Source organism: Phalacrocorax aristotelis, chromosome W (genome assembly GCF_949628215.1).
Source record: "Phalacrocorax aristotelis chromosome W, bGulAri2.1, whole genome shotgun sequence".
In the NCBI taxonomy this organism is placed as follows: Eukaryota; Metazoa; Chordata; class Aves; order Suliformes; family Phalacrocoracidae; genus Phalacrocorax; species Phalacrocorax aristotelis.
This window is the reverse complement of record NC_134310.1, coordinates 10,220,434-10,242,751: the sequence shown is the minus strand read 5'-3', so window position 1 is coordinate 10,242,751 and position 22,318 is coordinate 10,220,434. Positions and strand designations below refer to the sequence as shown.

General features: G+C 40.5%; 1 protein-coding gene across 4 annotated transcripts in view; it reads right to left on the bottom strand.

Moving 5' to 3' along the window:
- The window catches only part of LOC142049352 (chromodomain-helicase-DNA-binding protein 1-like), an 80,007-nt gene that overhangs the window by 47,815 nt on the left and 9,874 nt on the right, over nt 1–22,318 (bottom strand). For all 4 annotated transcript variants that reach the window (XM_075077001.1, XM_075077002.1, XM_075077004.1 and 1 more), the window contains exons 3-9: nt 16,129–16,336; nt 14,307–14,408; nt 12,892–12,959; nt 10,920–11,069; nt 10,367–10,620; nt 1,136–1,361; nt 67–167 (exon numbers count right to left, since the gene is read on the bottom strand). In XM_075077001.1, the coding sequence (XP_074933102.1) occupies nt 67–167; nt 1,136–1,361; nt 10,367–10,620; nt 10,920–11,069; nt 12,892–12,959; nt 14,307–14,408; nt 16,129–16,336 (1,109 nt within the window). The remainder of the gene's footprint in view (nt 1–66; nt 168–1,135; nt 1,362–10,366; nt 10,621–10,919; nt 11,070–12,891; nt 12,960–14,306; nt 14,409–16,128; nt 16,337–22,318) is intronic.

Sequence of the window (22,318 nt, the reverse complement as noted above, 5' to 3'; positions counted from 1 at the left end):
TCAACATGCAAGTAATAAAATTTAATATTCTCAACACTTTTTTCCATCTGGAAGTTTTTCACATACCAATTATCCTTTCCACTATTTGATACTGTTTATGTAGATCATCTGTAAGTTCCTGCTGGCAGTTATAATATTCCACGTCTTCCGGAGAAGCATTTTTCAACCTGAAATGGGAATTTATTTGCAGCACTTATTACATTGTGTAGTTCTAAAACTAAGAAAATCTGGCAATTTTAAAGCTCTGAACGTAAGCACCGTAGGAATGCTGCTTAGAGAGCTTCTTTGAAGAATCTACAACTCAAATTCCTGCTATAAAAGTGTTGCATCTGGCCTAGGTACCTCCTCACTGATGACTGAGAAAGCTTATCAAGAGACATTACTATCAGCTACAGCTTGTACTTTTCATGCAGATCATTTACAACGTCTGTTCTCAACACTTAGCGTACTTCACATGGTATTTTCACAGAACAGCACTGATGGCTCAGTATAAGAATCTATTTTATGAGTAGGAGTCACTAAAAATCCCAGCACTATTCATAGATTATATTAAACATACTAATAAAATGGAATACCAAAACATAGCTCTAAAATGTAAGATTTTTTTTTTTTTCACTTCTTGGTTCTGAGGCTTTAACAGAAGTTTGAGCTAAGAAAACTAAATGCTGTAATGTTTTGAGTGCTTTAGCCATTTCTGGGTTTGTTGTTGCTCTTTTTTTTTTTTTTTTTTTTAAAAAATCTCTGCAGCAATTCCTGAAGAATTCTGATCAAAATACAATCAATGACAAAATTAGTAAAAGGTAAGATTTAAAACAAAACCAGAAAATCCACCACCCATCTTGTTAAAACTTCGTTTATAATACATTAAAATCTAGGTGCAGAAGCTGCTTCCTTAAAAGCCTGATTTTACAAGATGGGTGAGTATTCTCGCTTGCTCAAGTAAAATTGGTATGCTCAGAATCTTACAGGATCATAAGGTGTTAGGGAAGCTTCAACTTTAAAGCTTTTTTCTTCCTGTTGTATAGGCACTTGAAACTATGCCTTCAAAGGGGCAATAAAACTCACAGAAACACAATAAAACATCTATATTGTTACAAAAAATATGCAACGTGGAAGTAGTTATAAAAATACTCACCAGCGTTTTGTTTCCTGATCCTTCTTCTTATAGTTGTCCAGTTTCTTCATTCCTTTAACATTTTGTTGCTTCAGTGTTTCCTCAGTTTCCCAAGTATTATGGATGTGTGACCAGCCTTTCCATTTAATAAGATACTGTACTTCTCCTACCTCCTTTGACTTTTCAAACCCAGTATTTGGGTCACCATCTGCCTCAACTGCATAGATGGTGGTTGCAGCACCAGTGGCTGATAAAGAAACCACACCATAAGGCTTGATTAAGCGTGCACTGCCATAAATTAACCAGTAAAAAACATAGTGCAGAAAGCAATTTGTGATTGTCTTATATGAGCATGTAACTTGACTAATTATATTTACAACCCCTATGGTACTACTCTTATTTGAAGAATTACGATGTAGCTATATTAACACACACACAAGTATACCAATGAGATTAAAAAAAAAAACAACCAGAAAACTCTGCATCTAACCTACCAGTATCTCAGGAGAATTTTCTAGCATTTCTAGTTTCTCTAGTGATCCCCAGAGAATGCTCCACTAACACTGCTTGCTGTCATCTTTGCTATATCCTTCTCACCTCTGAGAATATAACAGATATTTGACATTGTGCTTAATCAGCCTTGAGTCTTGAATAGCCTCCTATTCAATTAGTACTATGGATGTTATAAATCCAATTCACAGAATCAAAGAATGTCTGAGGTTGGAAGGAGACCTCTGCAAGTCATCTCATCTGACCCCCATGCTCAAAGTCACCTAGGCCAGTTGCCCAGAACCATATCTGGATGGCTTCTGAATATCTCCAAGGAGAGGGACTCCACAAGCTCTCTGGGCAACCTGTTCCAGTGCTCGGTCACCCTCACAGTCAAAAAAAAAAAAAAAAGAAAAGACTTTCCTGATGTTCAGATGGAACCTCCTATGTTTCAGTTTGTGCCCACTGCCTCTCATCCTGTCACTGGGCACCAATGGAAAGAGCCTGGCTCTGTCCTCTTTGCACCCTCCCTTCAGCTATTTATATACATTAGTGAGATCCCCCCTGAGCCTTCTCTTCTCCATCCCAGCTCTCTCAGCTTTTCTTCATAGGAGAGATGCTCCAGTCCCTTCATCATCTTCGTGGCCCTTTGCTGCACTCTCTCCAGTAGTGCCATCAGTCTCTTGTACTGGGGAGCCCAGAACTAGACACAGCACTCCAGATGCAGCCTCACCAGTGCCGAGTAGAGGGGAAGGATCACCTCCGTCGACCTGCTGGCAATATGTGGCCTAACGCAGCTAAGAATACCATTAGCCTTTTTTGCAGCAAGGGCATATTGCTAGCTCATATTAAACTTGGGGTCCACCAGGACCCCCAGGGCCTTTTCTGCAAAGCTGCTTTCCAGCTGGGCAGCCCCCCAGCATTTACTGCATGGGGTTATTACACTCCCCAGGCGCAGGACTTGGCACTTCCCCTTGTTGAACTTCATAAGGTTCCTGTCAGCCCATTTCCCCAGCCTGTCAAGGTCCCTCTGGATGGCAGCACAGACCTCTGGCATATCAGCCACTGCTCCCACTTTTGTGACATCTGCAAACATGCTGAGGGTACACTCTGCTCCATCATCCAGATCATTAACAAATATGTTGAACAGGATCGGACACAGTATTGGCCCCCAGAGTACACTGGTAGTTACTGGCTTCCAGCTAGACTTCATGCCACTGATCACCACCCTCAGGGTCCAGACATTCAGCCAGTTTTCAATCCACCCCACTATCTGCTCTTCTAACAACATACATCAAGAGTTTGTCCATGAGGATCTTATGGGAGAGTGTCAAAGGCCTTCCTTAAATCGAGTTAGACTATATCCACTGCTCTCCCCTCATCTACCAAGCCAGTCACTTCACCGCAGAAGTTTATCAAGTTGGTCAAGCATGACTTCCCCTTGGTGAAGCCATGCTGACTACTACTGATGACCTTCTTGTCTTTCATGTGCCTGGAAATGGTTTCCAGAATTAGCTACTCAATCACCTTCCCAGGGATTGAGGTGTGGCTGACCAGCCTGTCATTCCCTGGGTCCTCCTTCTTGCAGATAGGAGTGATACGCAAACTGGTAACAACAGATGAGGAGAAGGCTGAGGTACTCAACCACCTTTTTGCCTGAGTCTTCACTGGCAACCTCTCTTCCCACATCTCTTGTGTGGATGGACCTCAAGGCAGAGACTGGGGGGAGCAAAGTCCCTCCCACTATAAGAGAAGATCAGGTTTGTGACCACCTGAGGAACCAGGATATAAACAAGTCTATGGGATCTGATGAGATGCATCCCAGAGTCCTGAGGGAATTGGCTGATGTAGTTGCCAAGCCACTCTCCATGATATCTGAAAAGTCATGGCAGTCAGGTGATATCCACAGTGACTGGAAAAAAGGGAAAGGAAAACATTCTGCCCATCTTAAAAAGGGTAAAAAGGAGGACACAGGGAACTACCATCCTGTCAGTCTCACCTCTGTGCCTGGAAAGAGCATGGAACAGAAGCTATGTTAAGGCACATGGAGGACAGGGAGGTGATTCGAGGCAGCCAACATGGTTTCACCAAGGGCAAGTCCTGCCTGACCAACCAAGTGGCCTTCTAATATGGAGCGACTACACCAGTGGACAAGGATCACAGAATCACAGGTTGGAAGGGACCTCAGGGATCATCTAGTACAACCTTTCTAGGAAGAGCACAGTCTAGACAAGATGGCCCAGCACTCTGTCCAAGCGACTCTTGAAGGTGTCCAACGTGGCTGAGTCAACCACTTCCCTAGGGAGATTATTCCAATGGTTGACTGCCCTCACTGTGAAAAATTTTCCTCTGGTGTCCCATTGGAATATCCCCAAGAGCAACTTGTGTCCATTCCCCCTTGTCCTCTCCATGGGACTCCTTGTAAAAAGGGAGCCTCCATCTTCTTTGTAGCTACCCCTTAAGTACTGGTACACGGTGATGAGATCCCCTCTAAGCCTCCTTTTCTCAAGGCTGAACAAACCCAGTTCTCCCAGCCTATCCTTGTATGGCAGGCTTCCCAGTCCTCTGATCATCTTGGTGGCCCTTCTCTGGACCCCTTCCAGCCTGTCCACATCCTTTTTGTATAGCAGGGACCAGAACTGTACACAGTACTCCAGGTGTGGCCTGACAAGCGCTGAGTAGAGCAGGATAATGACGACTTTCTCTCTGCTGGTGATGCCCTTTTTGATGCAACCCAGCATCCTGTTGGCCTTCCTGGCCACAGCAGCACACTGTTCGCTCATGTTGAGCTTTCTGTCCACCACGACCCCCAGGTCCCTTTCCACAGAGCTGCTCTCCAGCCAGGTGGATCCCAGTCTGTACTGCACTCCCAGATTATGTTTTCCCAGGTGCATGACCTCACACTTTTCCTTGTTGAACTTCATAAGGTTCTTGCTGGTCCACTCTTCCAGCCTATCCAGATCATCCTGCAGAGCAGCTCTCCCTTCTGGAGTGTCTACTTCCCCACTCGGTGTCATCAGCAAAATTCATCAGGCTACACTTGATGCCATTATCCAGATCACTTATAAAGATATTGAATAACATTGGGCCCAATATCAATCCTGGGGGACTCCACTAGTGACAGGTTGCCACTTGGAAAAGGAGCTATTTATCTCCACCCTTTAGGTGCAGCCTGTAAGCCAGTTCCCCACCCACTGCACAGACCACTTCTCTAGGCCATAACGCATTAATTTCTCCAGGAGGAGACTGTGGGGGACTGTATCAAAGGCCTTGGAGAAGTCCAGGTAGACAATGTCCACTGCCCGCCCCATGTCAACCAGGCAAGTCACTTTGTCATAGAAGGCCACCAGGTTTGTCAAGCACGATCTGCCTTTAGTGAAGCCATGTTGGCTTTTCCCAATCACGTGCTTCATTTGACTTGTGATGGCCCCCAGGAGGATTCGTTCCATAAATTTCCCAGGGATTGAAGTAAGGCTGATGGGCCTATAGTTACCCAGATCCTCCCTCGAGCCTTTCTTTTAGATAGGGGTAACATTTGCCTTCCTCCAGTCCCCTGGGACATCCCCTGTTCTCCATGACTTCTCGAAGATCATGGAGAGCGGCCTTGCGATGATGTCAGCCAGCTCTCTCAACACCCTCGGGTGGATATCGTCTGGGCCCATTGATTTGTAGGGGTCAAGCTCCTGTAATAATTCATGTACTAACTCTTCCTTCACTGATGGCGGGTCGGTGTTTGGATCAACCGGCAATTTCGTTCCCAAAGCCTGGGATCCAACAGTGCTGGTAAAGAAAGAGGTGAAGAAGGTGTTGAGGACCTCTGCCTTTTCTGCATCATTGGTGATTGATTCTCCTATTCTGTTTAACAGGGGGCCTATGTTTTCCTTCTTTTTCTGCTCATGGTTAACATACCTGAAGAAACCTTTCTTGTTGTTTTTTATGTCTACAGCCAGTTTCATTTTAAGTTGGGCTTTTGCTTTTCTAACTGCATCTCTGCACACCCTTGTAGTTCTTGGTGGATAATCCTCCACTTCTCCATCTCTGGTATTCTTCCCTTTTGAAGCTGAGTAGACCCAGGAGGTCATGGTTGAGCCATGGGGTCCTCTTGCTCCACTTACTTCCCTTTCCTTTGTAGGGGATAAATTGGCTTTGTGCTTCCAATAGAGAGTTCTTGAAGAACTCCCAGCACTCACTAGCTCCTTTGTATTCCATGGAAGCTTCCCATCGAATCCCTCCCAACTGAGCCCTGAGCGAACTGAAGTTTGCTCTGCTGAAATCCAGAACCCTTGTCTTAGAGCTGACCTTCAGCACACTCAGCAGGATCCCGAACTCCACAATATTGTGGTCACTGCAGCCAAGGCTATCACTAACCGAGATATTACAAAGCAGGCTTTTTCGGTTTGTGAATAGCAAGTCCAGCAGTGCCTCCTTCCTGGTTGGCACATCTATCATTTGTATCAGGAAACAGTCCTCTATGCATTCCAGGAACTTGGTGGATGACATGCGAGCTGCCGTATTGTTCTTCCAGCAGATGTCTGCGTAGTTGAAGTCACCCATCAGGACCAGGTTCTGTTGGCCAGAAGCTTGCTTTAGTGCCCCAAATATCGCTTTGTCAGCTTCGTCATTGTGGTTCGGAGGTCAACAGCAGATGCCCACTGTGAGGTCCTGCTTGGATATGAACCCTTTGACTTTAACCCAGAGGCATTCGATAGAGCAGTCACAATCACCATAGTTGACTTCGATACATTCAAGGTGTTCCTTGATGTAGAGTGCAACTCCTCCACCTCTTCTACCTTGCCTGTCTTTACGAAAGAGCTTGTAACCATCCATTGCGATGCCCCAGTCGTTTGAGTTGTCCCACCATGTTTCAGTTACTCCTATGATGTCGTACCCTTCTGAGTGGGCACGGAGCTCCAGTTCCTCCTGTTTGTTACCTAGACTGCGTGCATTCATGTACATACACTTGAGGTGTTTACGCTTTTGTTTCACCTCTTGGGAGACAGCTAAGGAACCTTTATCATCACACTGCTTGGCCTGACTTACTCCCCCCCTTGGACATGCTGGTGTGAGCATTTTCGCCACGGATCCCACCCCCCAAGTCCTTCAGTTTAAAGCCCGCCTCACCAAATTAGCCAGCCTATTGCTGAAGATTCCCTTACCCCTTTTAGACAGATGGATTCCATCCCTCCCTAGCATGTTGTCATCATTGAAGAACACCCCATTGTCATAAAAGCCAAACCCCTCATGGTGGCACCAGCCACGTAGCCAGGAGTTGATATACATTATGCGCCTGTTTCTGGCTGCTCCCTTCCCTCGAACTGGCAAAATGGAAGACAAGATCACTTGGGCGCCAATGTTTTTCACTTGCTCCCCCAGGGCTCCAAAGTCTTCCTTGATTTTACCCAGGTTACGGCTCTCAGTGTCGTTTATGCCTACATGAAATAGTAATAGTGGATAGTAGTCTGTTTTCCTGATGAGTTGTGGCGCCCTCTCAGCAACGTCTCGGACCTTGGCTCCTGGGAGGCAGCATACCTCTCATGACTCCCTGCCAGGTCGGCAGATGGGTGCCTCAGTACCCTTCAACAGAGAGTCACCCACCATGAGCACTCGTAGTTTTTTTTTATGATGTCCACTGTATGTTGCTGGTACAGTTTCCCCTTGCGGGTGACTCTGCAGACCTTGCTCATGGGTATCCTCAGTCATTAAGGCTTCATATCTGTTTCTGATTGTGATGGAGGGTGCAGGCTGATGTGGAATCCTGCTCCTGTGAGTCACCAGGGTCCACGGTGCCTCATTCTCAGTGGTGTCTGCCACAGGAACATGATTCTGAAGCTACCTGTCTATCTCTGCCTCAGCTCCTCTAATACTGCGTAGCCTCTTAACTGTTTCCTGCAGGATGGATGTCATCTACCTGGACTCCTGTAAGGCCTTTGATATGGTCCCCCACAACATCCTTCTCTGTAAATTGGAGATACATGGATTTGATGGGTGGACTATTTGGTAGATAAGGAGTTGGCTGGATGGTCGCATCCAGAGGGTAGTGGTCAATGTCTGGAAGGAGACTGGTGACAAGTGCTGTCCCTCAAGGGTCCATACTGGGACCAGTACTGTTCATCTTCATCAGTGACACAGACAGTGGGATCAAGTGCACCCTCAGCAAGTTTGAAGATGACACCAAGCTGAGCACTGCAGTTGACACACCTGAGGGATGGGATGTCATCCAGAGAGACCTGGACAAGCTGGAGAGGTGGGCCTGTGTCAACCTCATGAGGTCCAACAAGGCCAAGTGCAAGGTCCTGCACCTGGGTTGGGGCAACCCCCCGTATCAATACAGGCTGGGAGATGAAGGGATTGAGAGCAGCCACGCAGACAAGGACTTGGGGGTACTGCTGGATGAAAAGCTGGACATGAGCCAACAATGTGTGCTTGCAGCCCAGAAAGCCAACTGTCTCCTGGGCTGCATCAAAAGAAGTGTGGTAAACAGATCAAGGGAAGTAATTCTGCCCCTCTACTCCGCTCTAGTAAGACCCCCTCTGGAATACTGTGTCCAGCTCTGGAGCCCTCAGCACAGAAAGGACACAGACCTGTTGGAGTAGGTCCAGAAGACAGGCACAAAAATGATCTGAGGGATGGAACACCTCTCCTGTGAAGACAGGCTGAGAGAGTTGGGGTTGTTCAGCCTGGAGAAGAGAAGGCTGCAGGGAGACTTTATTGCAGCCTTTCAGTACTTAGAGGGGGCTTATAAGAAAGATGGGGACAGACTTTTTAATAGGGCCTATTGTGACAGGACAAGGGGTAATGGTTTTAAACTAAAGGAGGGTAGATTCAGACTAGATATAAGGCAGAAATTTTTTTCGATGAGGGTGGTGAAACCCTGGCCCAGGTTGCCCAGAGAGGTGGTAGATGCCCCATCCCTAGAAACATTCAAGGTCAGGTTGGACAGGGCTCTGAGCAACCTGACCCTAGTTGAACATGTCCCTGGTCATTGCAGGGGGGTTGGACTAGATGACCTTTAAAGGTCCCTTCCAACCCAAACCATTCTATGATTCTATGACATTTGTCTACCTCCAGTCCTCGGGCACCTCTCCCAGTTGCCATGATCAATCAAAGATTATCAAGAGTGGCCTCGCAATGACATCTGCCAGCTCCCTCAGCACTTGTGGGTGCATCCCGTCAGGGCTCATGGACTTACATAAGGCAAATTTGCCTAAGTATTCCCTGACCTGATCCTCTTCCACCAATGGTACATCCTCCTTGCTCCAGACTTTCCCCTAGTCTCTGGGGCCAGGGATTTCTGAAAGCTGGTCTTACTAGTAAAGACTGATGTGAAGAAGGCATTCAGTACCTCAGCCTTCTCCATGTCCTGTGTTACCAGGACCCTGCCCCATTCAGCAGCATGTCTACATTTTCCATAGCCTTCCTTTTGCCGCCTATATAGAGGCCTTTCTTGTTGCCTTTGACAACCCTCGCCAGATTCAATTCAAAGGGGTCTTTGGCTTTCCTAACTATGTCTCTGCATGCTTGGAGAGTGTCTCTCTATTCCTCCCAGGTTATCAGTCCCTGCTTCCACCTTCTGTATCCCTCCTTTTTGGTTTTGAATTTTGCCTGGAGCTCCTTATTTATCCATGCAGGCCTACTGGCATTTTTGCCTGACTTCCTGCTCATTGGGATGGGCTGCTCGAACTATTTCTTCCTAAACTCATTTTTCTACTCCCCCTAGTCTTTTGAATCTTATGTGGGGTAATTTTTAATTAAATACAGTCAGTATTATAGCTGAAGCACACTAGCAGCAGGTAACAGGCTCATTTCTGTGAGGAGAGCCAAACAAAGAAGTGGACCCAACCAGATGCAGGGGACAGATATAGCAAGAGCGTGGCAATAGCAAAGGACAGCACAAGCAATAACAACATCTGGACATGCCCAATATAAGAAGATTAGTCCAAAAGGTTTTTAATACAGCGGTGACACTGTGCATTGGAGTAAGGGGCTAGAGTAAGACTACAGTGGAATTTAGGACAGTATGGGAAAAGAAAGTTGAGAGGAAAGAGAGTGCAAGCTCTGAGATTGGTCAGAAACTCTAGACATCAGGTATAACTAATGGAGAAAGGCAGTTCTGAAGTATGAGTAGGCCTAAGTTTTCTATTATCAGAACCCTAATTTGCAGGCTGAAAAAAACCCAACCCACATAAGCAGGACACTGCATACCATCAGCTGCTGGAAATATGACACCCCTACCATCATTCATAAAATTACTTTTAGAAGTGCACATGTAAGCATACCACTGAAATTTTAGATTTCACCATCCACTGCATTGTATTGGGATTATTTCTACAGGAATAACTGAAATCAACCTCAATGGTTCAGCCTTCCCAACATCATCCTTCAGCATTCAGGCTACTGGTTAGCTGTCCTATCCAGTCCACTTTTTCTCCATCTCCCTGTATATAGTTTATACCTATCAGGTATCAATAAACTGTATAAATAGTGGTGTAACAGTATGGTATGCATTTATGCAATATGGAGCTATATTCCACTTCATTTTTTCTTTTTGCATTAGTTAGCTACTGAAGTTCTTCTATGTTTTACTTTATAAAGGCTTACAAAAGAAACATCCTTATAAGTATGAAAAACAAAATAAGATTACTTTCTGGTATTTTTAAACTTATTCTTTACAAACATCACAGGTTACCTACAGTTGAGAACAGCTGCTGTCTACATTGCACCACAATGCACTGCAGCATCTTAAGAACACTGATAAAAAAATACCTCCTTTTCGGCCAATTCGACTATCCATAAACTTCTCTATAGTTTCAAATTCATCTTCTTCAGGCTGCGGGACATCTTCTCCACAAACTTCCAACAAGTCATCAGAATCTGTCTTGGTTTCTTCAGCTTCTTTGTAACTAACATTGACTGTTGCCTGGCGACGAGACCCTCTCTTATCATACTCATCATCATGTGATGAATCAAGTTGCCTCTTTTTCTGTCCTACAATCTTTTTTCCAGTTTTTGGCTCAATTCTTGAAGACAATAATAAACAACACAACAGTGGGGTTTCAACACGAACAACTACAAGCCTTCTGTATTTGTTTCTGAATACATGTATTTCATGACTGCTCAGTTACACTACTTTCAGTTGGAGCAGACAGGAAAGAGGTATTCAACACAAACCACTAGTATGATAACATCTTTTGTAGCTTAATATTTATTACAGAACTTGAAGACTTTTTTTAATGTTTTAATTTGCCTGTATAGTATTACAATACTTGATTACGAATTAGAAATAGTACCAGAGTATCTAAAATGCAAGACTTCTTACCTGCTTGGGGGGTTCCGGCTTTTGACCTTGTTTTTTGGCTCATAGTCAGATTCACTATCTTCACAACTGCTTTTTTCTCTATCTTCCTCTGATTCAGAATCAGAACCAGTTCCTGATACTGACCCTGACCCAGACATTTGCCAGTCTTCACTGTACATATTGAGAGACAAAACAGTAACTCACATTAGGTTTTTTGGGTTTTGTTTGTTTTGTTTTTAAATCAGGTATTCACTACAGGTTCACTTTAATTTCAACATTCTTCACAGAAATAAAAATGTTCTAATAGTCATTTCAGCTGGAAGGACAGAAATGTATCATGAATGGATAACAGGTAAAAATGCCCAAAGGGAGTTGAATTAAGTTTTCTGTTATCAAGAGGTAGATGTAAAAATAAAATCAAACAAAAAATATGGATTTCCTGTATAAACTACATTTTAATAACTGAGTTAATTTTACATCAATAAATCCAAAGTCCTTAACAAGACTTTAGCTAGAAAGATACATATTTACTGGAACTTACCTATTCCAGTAAGAATAGGTAAAATAGGGGGAAGAGAAGTCTGGCATGCATTCTTGAAAGGCTGCTAAATCTTTATACTACCATCTATTATCAGGTTTAAGGGGTCTTTGACCAAGATGCTCAAACAGTACTAATGGCCTTTAAAGGTAGAATATTACTCAAAGACCTTTTCATTAAATTTCAGATCAGGAACCCTAAGAATAAGTGCTTTGACACTTATTTCACTTAAATATGCATTGGTCCTAAAAGTGATGTTTTCATTGTGGTCAATATATCTGTGTGTCTTGGAAATACTATAGAATCATGTGTCTCCTTAAAAGGTTTTTTTCCTGCAAGCGGTAAATTAAAAAGTACCCAAACAACACCTCCCCCAAATAAAAACAAAAAACCCTACCCCAAACCAACCAACTCCCCCACCCTATGCAAATCCACAACCTGTATTTATTTGGAGATATAGACAACATATAGAATACCATACTCTAGGGCTTGGATCCTGTACTAAGTTATATGCATGAGAACTCTGATCTGCTTGTCAGATAACAACTGCAAACATACTTGTTCAAAATAGGTATAAATCAAAATAGAAGCACTGGATATATGAGGTTATTTGGTTACTAGCTTCTAAACTTAAATATCTTTCCTGTAACAGAGTATGTTATTAGATGTAGTCACATTCTTAAGTAACAGAAGACTGTTGCTAGAGAAGTACTATTTTGCATAGCAAGTTTTGCCTCCGCCTCCCCCTCCCCCAATACCATTTCTTGAAGATATTATATTGGCAACCCTGAATATTGAGATGATTCAATTAACTGGAGAAGAGGAATGAGAGAATGATTCAATTTCTATAGTGTTCATTAACAACAAAAAAAAAATCTAACCAAAAACCCAAAACAAAACACAAACACCCACACCCACAGAGGTCACTACCAATGAGAAGGTATAACCTTTTTCACAAACTTTTTGATCTGCAACTTGAAACCAGCTCAATTTCAACTTAGCTTTACTGACTAGCCAAGACAGTTTATTACTGTCAAACCTATAATCATTTTTTGGGGTTTTGCCTCTAAAGTGTTTAAAAATTTGGTATGAACTATGGGATTCCAACTTAAATTTTATCTGAGACAACCTACTTAAGTAGTTTCCTATTTCTTCAATAATTTTCAGGGAGGACCTTCAGCTCAAAAATATGCTGTAAATGACTACTTTAAAAAATAAAAAGTGCTGATGAATGTTTTTCAATAATGCTTTAAGTAATACAGTCTCTTTTGCTCAGAAATGAATAGTGATATACATGTTCCTTTGAGAGTATTTATTTTAAAATATTCCAAAACATTAATCAAAATTGAGAAGCACAAGATTATATATTTCAAGTGTAGAGAAGCGAAGCCTGGGTAATTATAAGCATTATATCACCATAACAAAAAATTATATTATTTATGAAAAACATCTTACTCTCTATGTTTTTTCTTCTTGGTTTCACTGGAAGAGTCATCTGCAGAATCTTCACTGCTCGATGAATCCTGCAGATGAAGAAAAGAATATATACGATTCATTACCACAAAAAGAATGAAGTATTTTTAGTATTAAAAAGATAATTCAGCTCCCACTTTCAAACCGAAATCATATTCTTAATGTCTTATCCTCTTCATCCCCCTCAGTGTACCACTGAGACTGAATAAGATCAGAATTGCTATTGATTTCATATTTCTCAATTTATGAATATACCATGTCAGCAGAACTCTAGAAAACACTACAAAAAAAACCTGTCTTAAAATATAATCATTGTGCCTACATATAGTCAGTTTAGACTGCTGCAAGTTAATAAATCAAAATGAAGGTTCTAGCAAAAGCCTAATAAAATCCCCTGCTTTTTGAGAGCTCTCTCTCACCTTTCATATCTTCTCACATTTAAACACTGCTAAGAAAATTTTAAGAATAGCATGTATGTTTCTTCTCTCTCCACTCCTAAACAAAAAATAATAAATAAATCTATGAACCCTCTTAAAATTATTTTCCTAAAACCAATCTCATAGAGATTAAATTTAGATAATTTTTATCCTGAAAGAGAGTCTTCAGGAAAAGAGTACTTAGAAACAGCTAAAAATTAATATTTTAACTATATATGGTTAACTCCTTTGTTTAGTTTTAATGATGAGCAGCTAAATCTGACTAAAAAAAAAAAAAAAAAGACGCCCAGAGTAATGATTAAAGACCTGTGATCACACTGCTTACTTTTTTTTTTTTAATGAATGAAGGAAATATGAAAGTCTGCTTTTAAATAAATTCTAATTCACAAGTGTCCTGAAAAGATATTCCTACTGCACAAAGACAACTTTTTTAAAACCTAAACCATAGGCTAAACAAATCTCTAAAATTGAAATATGGTTCTCCAAATACAAAAATTCTTTTATAACTGTTACAAAAGTTGCAAAAATATAGCTTTCTACACCATATAGTGTTTTTGAAAACTGCAGCAGCTACCTTTATACAGAAACAACAGTGGAAAAGTCTTTTAGTATTTTTAATTGTCTTTATGGAACTCAGAAGGCAGAAATGCAATAAAAGTTAATACTGTGTGACTTGAAAATTTTGTCCATACATAACAGAATTTCTAGCTAAAAATATCAATCTAAACTGCTATCATTTTGGCACAGCTCATCTGAAAACATGCAACTAAATATTCCCCCCCCCATGTTTCCTTATAAAAATGTAATTTATTTGAACATTACTTTTATAGACTAAAACCAGACTTTTTAAACACGCACACTTAAGAGAACAGAACTTGGCTCTACATAATTTTATTCTAACATATGGGGAAATGAGACATGCATGTTTACATTTTATTTACTAATTTATATGTTATTCACCTCTTCTGAACCACTGTCTGATGATGCTGCCTTCTGCTGTTGTTGCTTCTTGAGCACTGCTGATCTCTGCACACCAAGTGTACTTGGACTGGGCTTCCAAAACTGAATTGGAATTCAGATACAAGAGTCATTTAAACTTATTGAAACTTTAAAGTTTACCACATACTTTTCTTAAGATGAGCAGCATCACTAGTAAGACTGATCCCAATTTTATTAATAATAAAAAACTCACTATAAAATACCACATGCATTAATAATATTGGATAGCATTTTAAAGCAGCAAGGCTTCTGCAGAAAGGAATGTTTTACAGTAAGTATAACAATAGTTGTGCAGGCCTATCTATTATTAAGATAACTTCTTTTTTTAAGTAAATTTTTAAACAGATCTAGATAAGTCCTTTCAGGCCACTTAGCTGATATATTTTTGCTTCATATGGGAATACTGAAGTACACAGAATCTCAGAATATTTCGAGTTAGACGGGACCAATAAGGATCACTGAGTCCAACTCCCTGCTCCTCACAGGCCTACCTAAAACTAAACCATATGACTAAGAGCATCATCCAGGCACTCCTCGAACTCTGACAGGCTTGGTGCTGTGACCACTTCCCTGGGGAGCCTGTTCCAGTGACCAACCACCCTCTCAGTGAAGAACCTTTTCCTAATGTCCAATCTGAACTTCCCCTGATGCAGCTTCATTCCATTTCCTTGTGTCCTATCACTGGTCACCAGAGAGGAGATCAGCATCTCCTCCTTCTGCTGCCCCTCTTGAGGAAGTTGTAGGCTGTGATGAGGTCACCTCTCAGTCTTCTCCTCTCCAAGCTGAACAAGCCAAGTGACCTCAGCCGCTCCTTGTAAGTCTTGCCCTCGAGACCTTTCACCATCTTGGTTGCCCTCCTCTGGACACACTCTAATAGTTTGAGGTCCTTCTTATATTAAGGCACCCAAAACTGCACACAGTGCTCAAGGTGGGGCCACACCAGTGCAGAGTGGGAGAATCACCTCCCTCGACTGGCTGGCTATGCTGTGCTTGATGTGCCCCAGGACACAGTTGGCCCTTTTGGCTGCCAGGGCACATGGTTGACTCATATTCAACTTGCCATCAACCCAAATCCCCAGATCTCTTTCTGTGGGGCCACTCTCCAGCCTCTCCTCCCCCACTTTGTATGTATAACCAGGATTGCCCCATCCCAGGTGGAGAATCCGGCACTTGCTCTTGTTAAATTTCATATGGTTGGTGATTGCCCAGCTCTCTAGTCTATCCAGATCTCTCTGTAAGGCCTCTCTACCCTCGAGGGAGTCCACGGCTCCTCCTAGTTTAGTATGATTGGCAAACTTATTTAACAGAGGAGAGTTCAGGTAACATTCATCCATTCCATTTAAGAGATTTCTAAACACCACTTTTTTTTTTTCCTCTAAATTTGGCAGACTTTTTCCCCATACAGAAGACATGCCATATCTAAGCCTAAAATTGTCATACATTTATTGATATGAAGAAACTAGGCATTAGAGAGATAATGTTATTTCTAAACTTTTTTACATTATGTGTGGCTTTGTCTTCAAAAATATGCAATAAGTTAATAGGTGCTTCTGCATGATAAAATTTAGGTAAGTATCTAACTGTACATATTTACAGAGATGAGAATTTAAGAGCCCAATGTTTGTTATGAGAGCTAAGCACGTGCATTCACTAACCCAATCAAGTTAAAATTCTAAGTAAATATTAGGGGGTTTTTGTTTGTTTAAATTAAAACTGCTCTTGTAATTATTCTGCAGAGGGTTTTTTTCCCCTACAAAGGGTTAATTTATATGTTTTGTTTTACCTCAGATCCATCAGCTTTTGGTGGTGGTTTAGCTTGAACTTGTTTCTTCTCTCTAGATGTATCAGACTCTGATTCTGATTGACTGCCTGACTCTGAACCAGACTCAGAGTCACTGCTACCTGATTGACTGCTACTTCCATCACTACTGCTTCCAGAGCTTGAACCAGATCCAGAAGCTGATGCTGACCCAGAATCATTATCTGATTGGCTGCAATTAGAAGTTAACAGGATATTACACAATGGCTAATTAAACAGGATTAAAAAAAGAAGTCACATTAAAAAGACTTTAGCTTCACCTATAAATCAATTGTTAGGTTAGCCCAGACACATGGATAGCATACAAATGAATGCACTGGATTAAATAAATCAGGAATGAAAATTCAGAGTTTAATAAGATTTTTTTCTTTTAAGGTTTAGTGAAAAGTAAGAAAGGAGAGAGAGAGGGAGGGGAGAGAGGCAAGAAAGAAGGGAGAACATTAATCGTTAATGTAGAGGAGTCAAACAAGGGTATTTCTCACCCACCCAAACCCTTACTTAGCTCTATCAAACCCCACATACTTTTGTGTACACACACACATGCACACTTGTTTTAAGTCTTTTTAGATTAGCAGCGTCCCATCCCCCCAATTTCTTTTTTGAGCATGCATTTCTTCAAAGCAAATATAAACTCTGTTTTGTTTCCCTAGTTTTACTTTTTTCATAAAAGCAATAGGGAAAGAAGTATCTTTAAGGAAGTACTTGCAAACTACATTTCATGTTGTGATTTGGACCAACTATATACAAAATACAACCAAACACGTGATTAAATAAAGTGTTTATAAAAGTAACTGGAAAACCAGAAGTGTATTGTCACACATAATATAAATCCATGCAGACCATCTTACACTGTTAAAACAACAACAGTAAAATCCAAAACAATAAAAACCCAAAAGCTCATATCAAAGTCTAAGCCTATCACTGCCAGTACAAGTCATTTGGCTGTCAGCCAGCAAGGGGGTGTGTGTGTGTGGGATGGTGGTGGTAGATTAATCATCTTCTGCACTAGAACACACTTAATTGACAACATTTAAAGCCACAAAGCAGAACCGCTATTCTCCCTATCGCTAACACCAATTAAATTGTACTAGCGGGGGAAGGAGAATGAAGCTATTCACAAACTGATTCCTGTAGACAGCACCTCAACCAATCATCTGCGTCTGTTGACTTTGAAAGAAAGAAAGAAACAAAGCATGAAAAAGCTTCCTTATTTTGAAGTGGGGGATATGAAGAAATTCAACTGCTGGTTTTACTTACACTTGCTGAGGAGAAAACTGGGGAGTGACAAGGCTGCTTCCAAAATTCCGATTCCTGTCATCAAGGGCCTACTTCAGGCATGATGCTATAACACTAACATATTAACCTGACTTGAAAAATAAAAGCAAGGCACCCACTGTAGAATATGATTGGAGTTTAAACTATTTACCAGAAATTAAGGGCAACATCCACTGTGATTCACCAAATATATTTTGAATACAATAGTATTATTTTATACAACTGTTACCTTACCTGTAGTGTTGGGTAAATTAGAGTGTTATAAAACAATAGCATTTCTCAGCATAGCACAGTGCATAGGTAAATGTCACAGGGACTGTGGAAGATGGTACATGAAGAGAAGAAAATTCAGCAAGGAGAAACCTCAAGACACAAGTCAGACAAGTCCCTGTGACAAAATACCACCAAAAATGCCTAAATCCTACATTTAAATAAGTAAGCAAAAATCATGTGAGTAAGATTCACAGTTGATGGGAAATTTTAACAGTTTAATGTTTTTCAACATAGGAAGTAAGTGGCAAGTTCAAAAACAAAAGGATTGTGAGATAGAAAGAGAAAGTCTAATAGATAGTTTAAGTATTTGCTCAGGAGCTAGATGTAAAGAAATCAACTAATTCCAAATCATTTTCTTTATGAAGAGATCAACTAGCTATCATCTATGCTCTCCATTAAGTAATACCAATTCCATCAACAGATGTGGATCATACAAAATTCAGTGTTCAGAAAAAATACATAGACTCCTTATCTTGGCAACACTGCCTCTAAACGGATTCCCCACTGGGCTTTGCAGGATCAGCAAAATAAGACCTATCTCATCATCCCTGTTTCTCACAATAAATTGACCCAATTTGGACATGAGGAGGGTAATATGACCAGACTGCATATCAACTAATAGTAATACCTCAAAAAGAGTAAAAGTTTCAAAGTCAGTATTCAACTGATTTATTAATAAATGCAAGATTATAATACAAATCTGTAGCTAAAAGCAATAGGGATGGGGAGATGAAGAAAGGAAAATACAAGAAACAAGAAAAAAAAAAAAATCACATAATAAGGTTCACCACAATTGTTTCAGGGCTACCCTAATGAAACCCTCTATGAGGAAGAATCACTGCTGTAGACTAACAGCTAATTTTTACTTAGAATAAAAAAAAAAAAACAGAAAGATAAACTTTAAAGGCCCTACCAAGCTGCCTTATCCCACAGTGTTAAACCAGCACAACAAGAAAATAGGAGAGGGCAAACTGAGCATCAGCAAGTTTTTTTTGAAAACAAGGCCTTGCTAAAACATTTATCAAGTCTTGAGATGCTATGGCAGTGCTCATACATGCTTTAAAAAGTTTCAAATTCACTGGTAAAAAGTACCTATGGGAATTCAAGCACAGAGGACTAGTGCATACTGGGTAGAGTTTACTTCAATTCTAGTCATCCAAATTAATGCAGATGCGTCAAACCACACTAGTTTCTGGCTGTACACCCTCTTATACACATATTTGCAGAGATCTTGATGTAACTACAGCACACACAAAAACCAGACAAGATGAATAGCTGTGACTTCATTTTTACTGAAGTGTGGAGAACTTGCCTATCACTGGCCTATCACTGGCCACAGGATAACCAGCTGTGGAAGGCTCCAAGGCCTACCAGTACACATTTAATTCATCATGTGTTCTCACTGGGGGGTGGGTGTGTCCTTTTCTACACTAAGCTTCAGTAGAACTTTGACTTGGAGACACAATCCCCTACAAGGGCAGCAACCCAAACCCCAAAAGTTTTATCTGCAAAGGAGGTAGGAAGCAGGGCAATATATGAATACATTCTTCATATTCTGCAATGAAGATACACTATAGATTGCCAAGACCATACAAGCAGCACTGCATGATACAATACTTCAATAGTCTGTATATGAAAGGACTTTCCTCTGAGAAATATAACAATTTTAAACCAACAGTATCACTGATGAGGAACCCTAGGCAAAACACATACTATATAGTAAATGCTACAGGATAAATACTCAATTTTCAGCATTAAAAAAACCCCACACCACCAACCCCCCCCCCCCAAACCCAACTTGTCCAAACATCAGAGAGAAAATTGCTATTTTTATTTCCACCACTGAAATAACTACAGTGATCTCAGAAGAGAACAAGTTTATGCCAAGGCAAATCACTAGCTGTCACATATTTCCAGGTGCAGACTTTGTCCTTGCTTTTCCTGTACTTTGGCCAAACCTTAAAAACAATTTTTTAAAAACATTCCTTCTTTCACAAAGTGTTAAGCTGATATGTCAGTATTTCAAACTATGATGTTCAACTGACTTTTTTTTTTTTTTAAAAAAAGAACTTAATACTAGCATCTTTCAAATTCAATTTTACACTAACATAGGTGTCACAAAAAGGCTTAGGAACAAGGAACTCAGTTTACCCACGCCCTCTATCAAACTCACTGCCTCTGCTCTCTCTCAGAAATAATTTTTTTCTTAAACCTAGGGGAGAAAATATATATTTTATACATACACACACACAAAATAAAATGGAAAACTCATTCCCATACCAAGCCATTTGGAAATTGCAGCAGTTGAAAGAAAACATCTTTGTATCAATACCACAAAAGAAAAGTCTCTTGCCTAACAGGACTATTTGCCCATTCAAACATAAGTTGAATGGAAATTTTCAGCCTAAGATTTATTTCTCAATTATCTTTAAAAGATAATTAAAAGATCTTTAAGAAACAGATCATCATCAGCCAGACTACCAACTTGCATGATCAACTTCCGAGATAAAGCAATGCCTTACTTGTTTTTGAAGTAATACTTGTAAGAAAGCAACAACAATGAAGATAAGACACCTATTTAACTTTCTTAAAAATAAAAAATATTCAAGAAAGTCTCCAAAATATGCCAAGACTTGCTTGGAACAAAGGAAGAAGTGTTATCTGAAGAGGAAACTAAAAACCTACTTCTTCCCTCACACAAAACGTCTGCAGCATTCTAGCCACGTCTCTTAAGCAGTGCCCATAATAAAAACTGGGGTATTGAAAATTAAGTATTTTGAAAATTACATCTTACTGAAAAACTACTGTAGTAAACTACCATAATAATATTTACAATTTCAACTTCTTTTCAACACAGCTACTAGCTGTTTGCTACACTATGTCAATTTACCACCAGAGAGCATCCCTTTCTAACACTTTGCTTTTGCAGATGTAACTTCACTGGGATATATATGTACTTGGCTTTTTATTTTTGTTTCACTTGTCTAGCGCTGTCCTAGTCAAAATTTAACAGAGTCATTACTTCTCAGTATCGCCTAAGCAAGGCCCAGATTCACCCTGCCTCAGGACTTAATTGTAGCCATTTTTTTTTGCTACAATATTTTAGCTAATGTATTAATGAAAGAAAAACAGAACTCTCCTCCCCCAGCCTCCCCACATTTTACTGCAAACACAAAACTACTGGCACACTAAGGGGTAAAAAACAATAATGGAGAGCAGCCTTCCTTTCTCCCTAACACAGATGCGTTAAGCAACCCTTAGTTATTAAAAATGAACAGAAATCTCTAATCCCTGTCATGGGATTACCTATGACCCTCTGCCACATGCGTGGTAATTCAGATTAAACTCTAGTAATTCAGATGCTAACCCTAGGAGGAAGGATGGAATTATTTAAGAAAAGGTACACAGTTACACACATGCATGTGTTAAAAAAAAAAGTTACATCATCTCCTTGCAAATAGAGGAGGAACTAAGGAAGAAGCAACTTCAAAATTTCACTTTAAATGCTCCTACATTTACTCTGAATTTCAGCAATTTTCACACAATTTGAAAAATGGTACAAAGCAGCAGTATAAACTATCACAGCTGAAGCCAAGCACCTTGTAAACAGTGTCTTGGTCCTCAAACAATATATTTGCCTGCTGGTGAGTGATGCTCCATGAGAATAACTTATTTTGACAATGCTATTTATGCCCTCTCCAACCTTTCCCCAACACAGCACCCCCTTAGTGGTGTCAGTGCAGTCTGTAGAAGGAGCACAACTGAACAGGGCAATTTTCCTTAAAACTGCTGTCCTGAAACCTAATTATAAAACAGTGCAAATCAATACAGAATTTCAGAAAACTAACTAAATAAATTTCAAATGAAAAGTTTTTTTTGTTCTTGTTTTCAATTTTAGTACATGCACACACATTCCACGTTACACCATGACGGACTGCAGCTGCTTTTCCAAGTGCTTAAAATGCTATGCAGTCTAATACCTTTTCCCCTTTCTTCAAGGAACATTACTGACATGACTAAAAAAACACCAAACCAAACAAAAAAAAACCCAAAACACCACCAAAAAACCAAAACCACTGCAGAACTCATTACACTGCAACATCTACCAGCATCACTGTAAGTTCAGAGACCTTGTTTGCCATAGTTTTAAAAAATCTAATTGAGTTTTTGAAGCTTGTAGGAAAAGATCTAGAAGTTTCATACACATTTCTAGAAGCTCAGATGACATTTTTTTGATCCACTAAAATTAATACTGTAACAGCTATTATAGGGCAAAACCAATCATAATCAGCTTGAGAAAAGTTCACTTTCTTCTAAGAATTTGAAAGACAAGCAATCTCTCACTCCAACTTCTATCAGCAGCATGCCAGAAGTGGTTTAATCTTTCTTGAGGTTGAAAAGGAAAGGAGATACAGTTTAAGAAACATGTACATTTTCTAGAAATAATCATTGCAAGCTATCATTGCTAACCAAGCTACAAGTGAGAGTATTTCAGACTATACGAAAATTTGACTTTTAAAATAGTTGTTCCATTAGGGGAAAGAGAAAATACACCTCCACCAAAACAAACCCCCCCCCAAAACACAACACACTCATGATAGCAAGA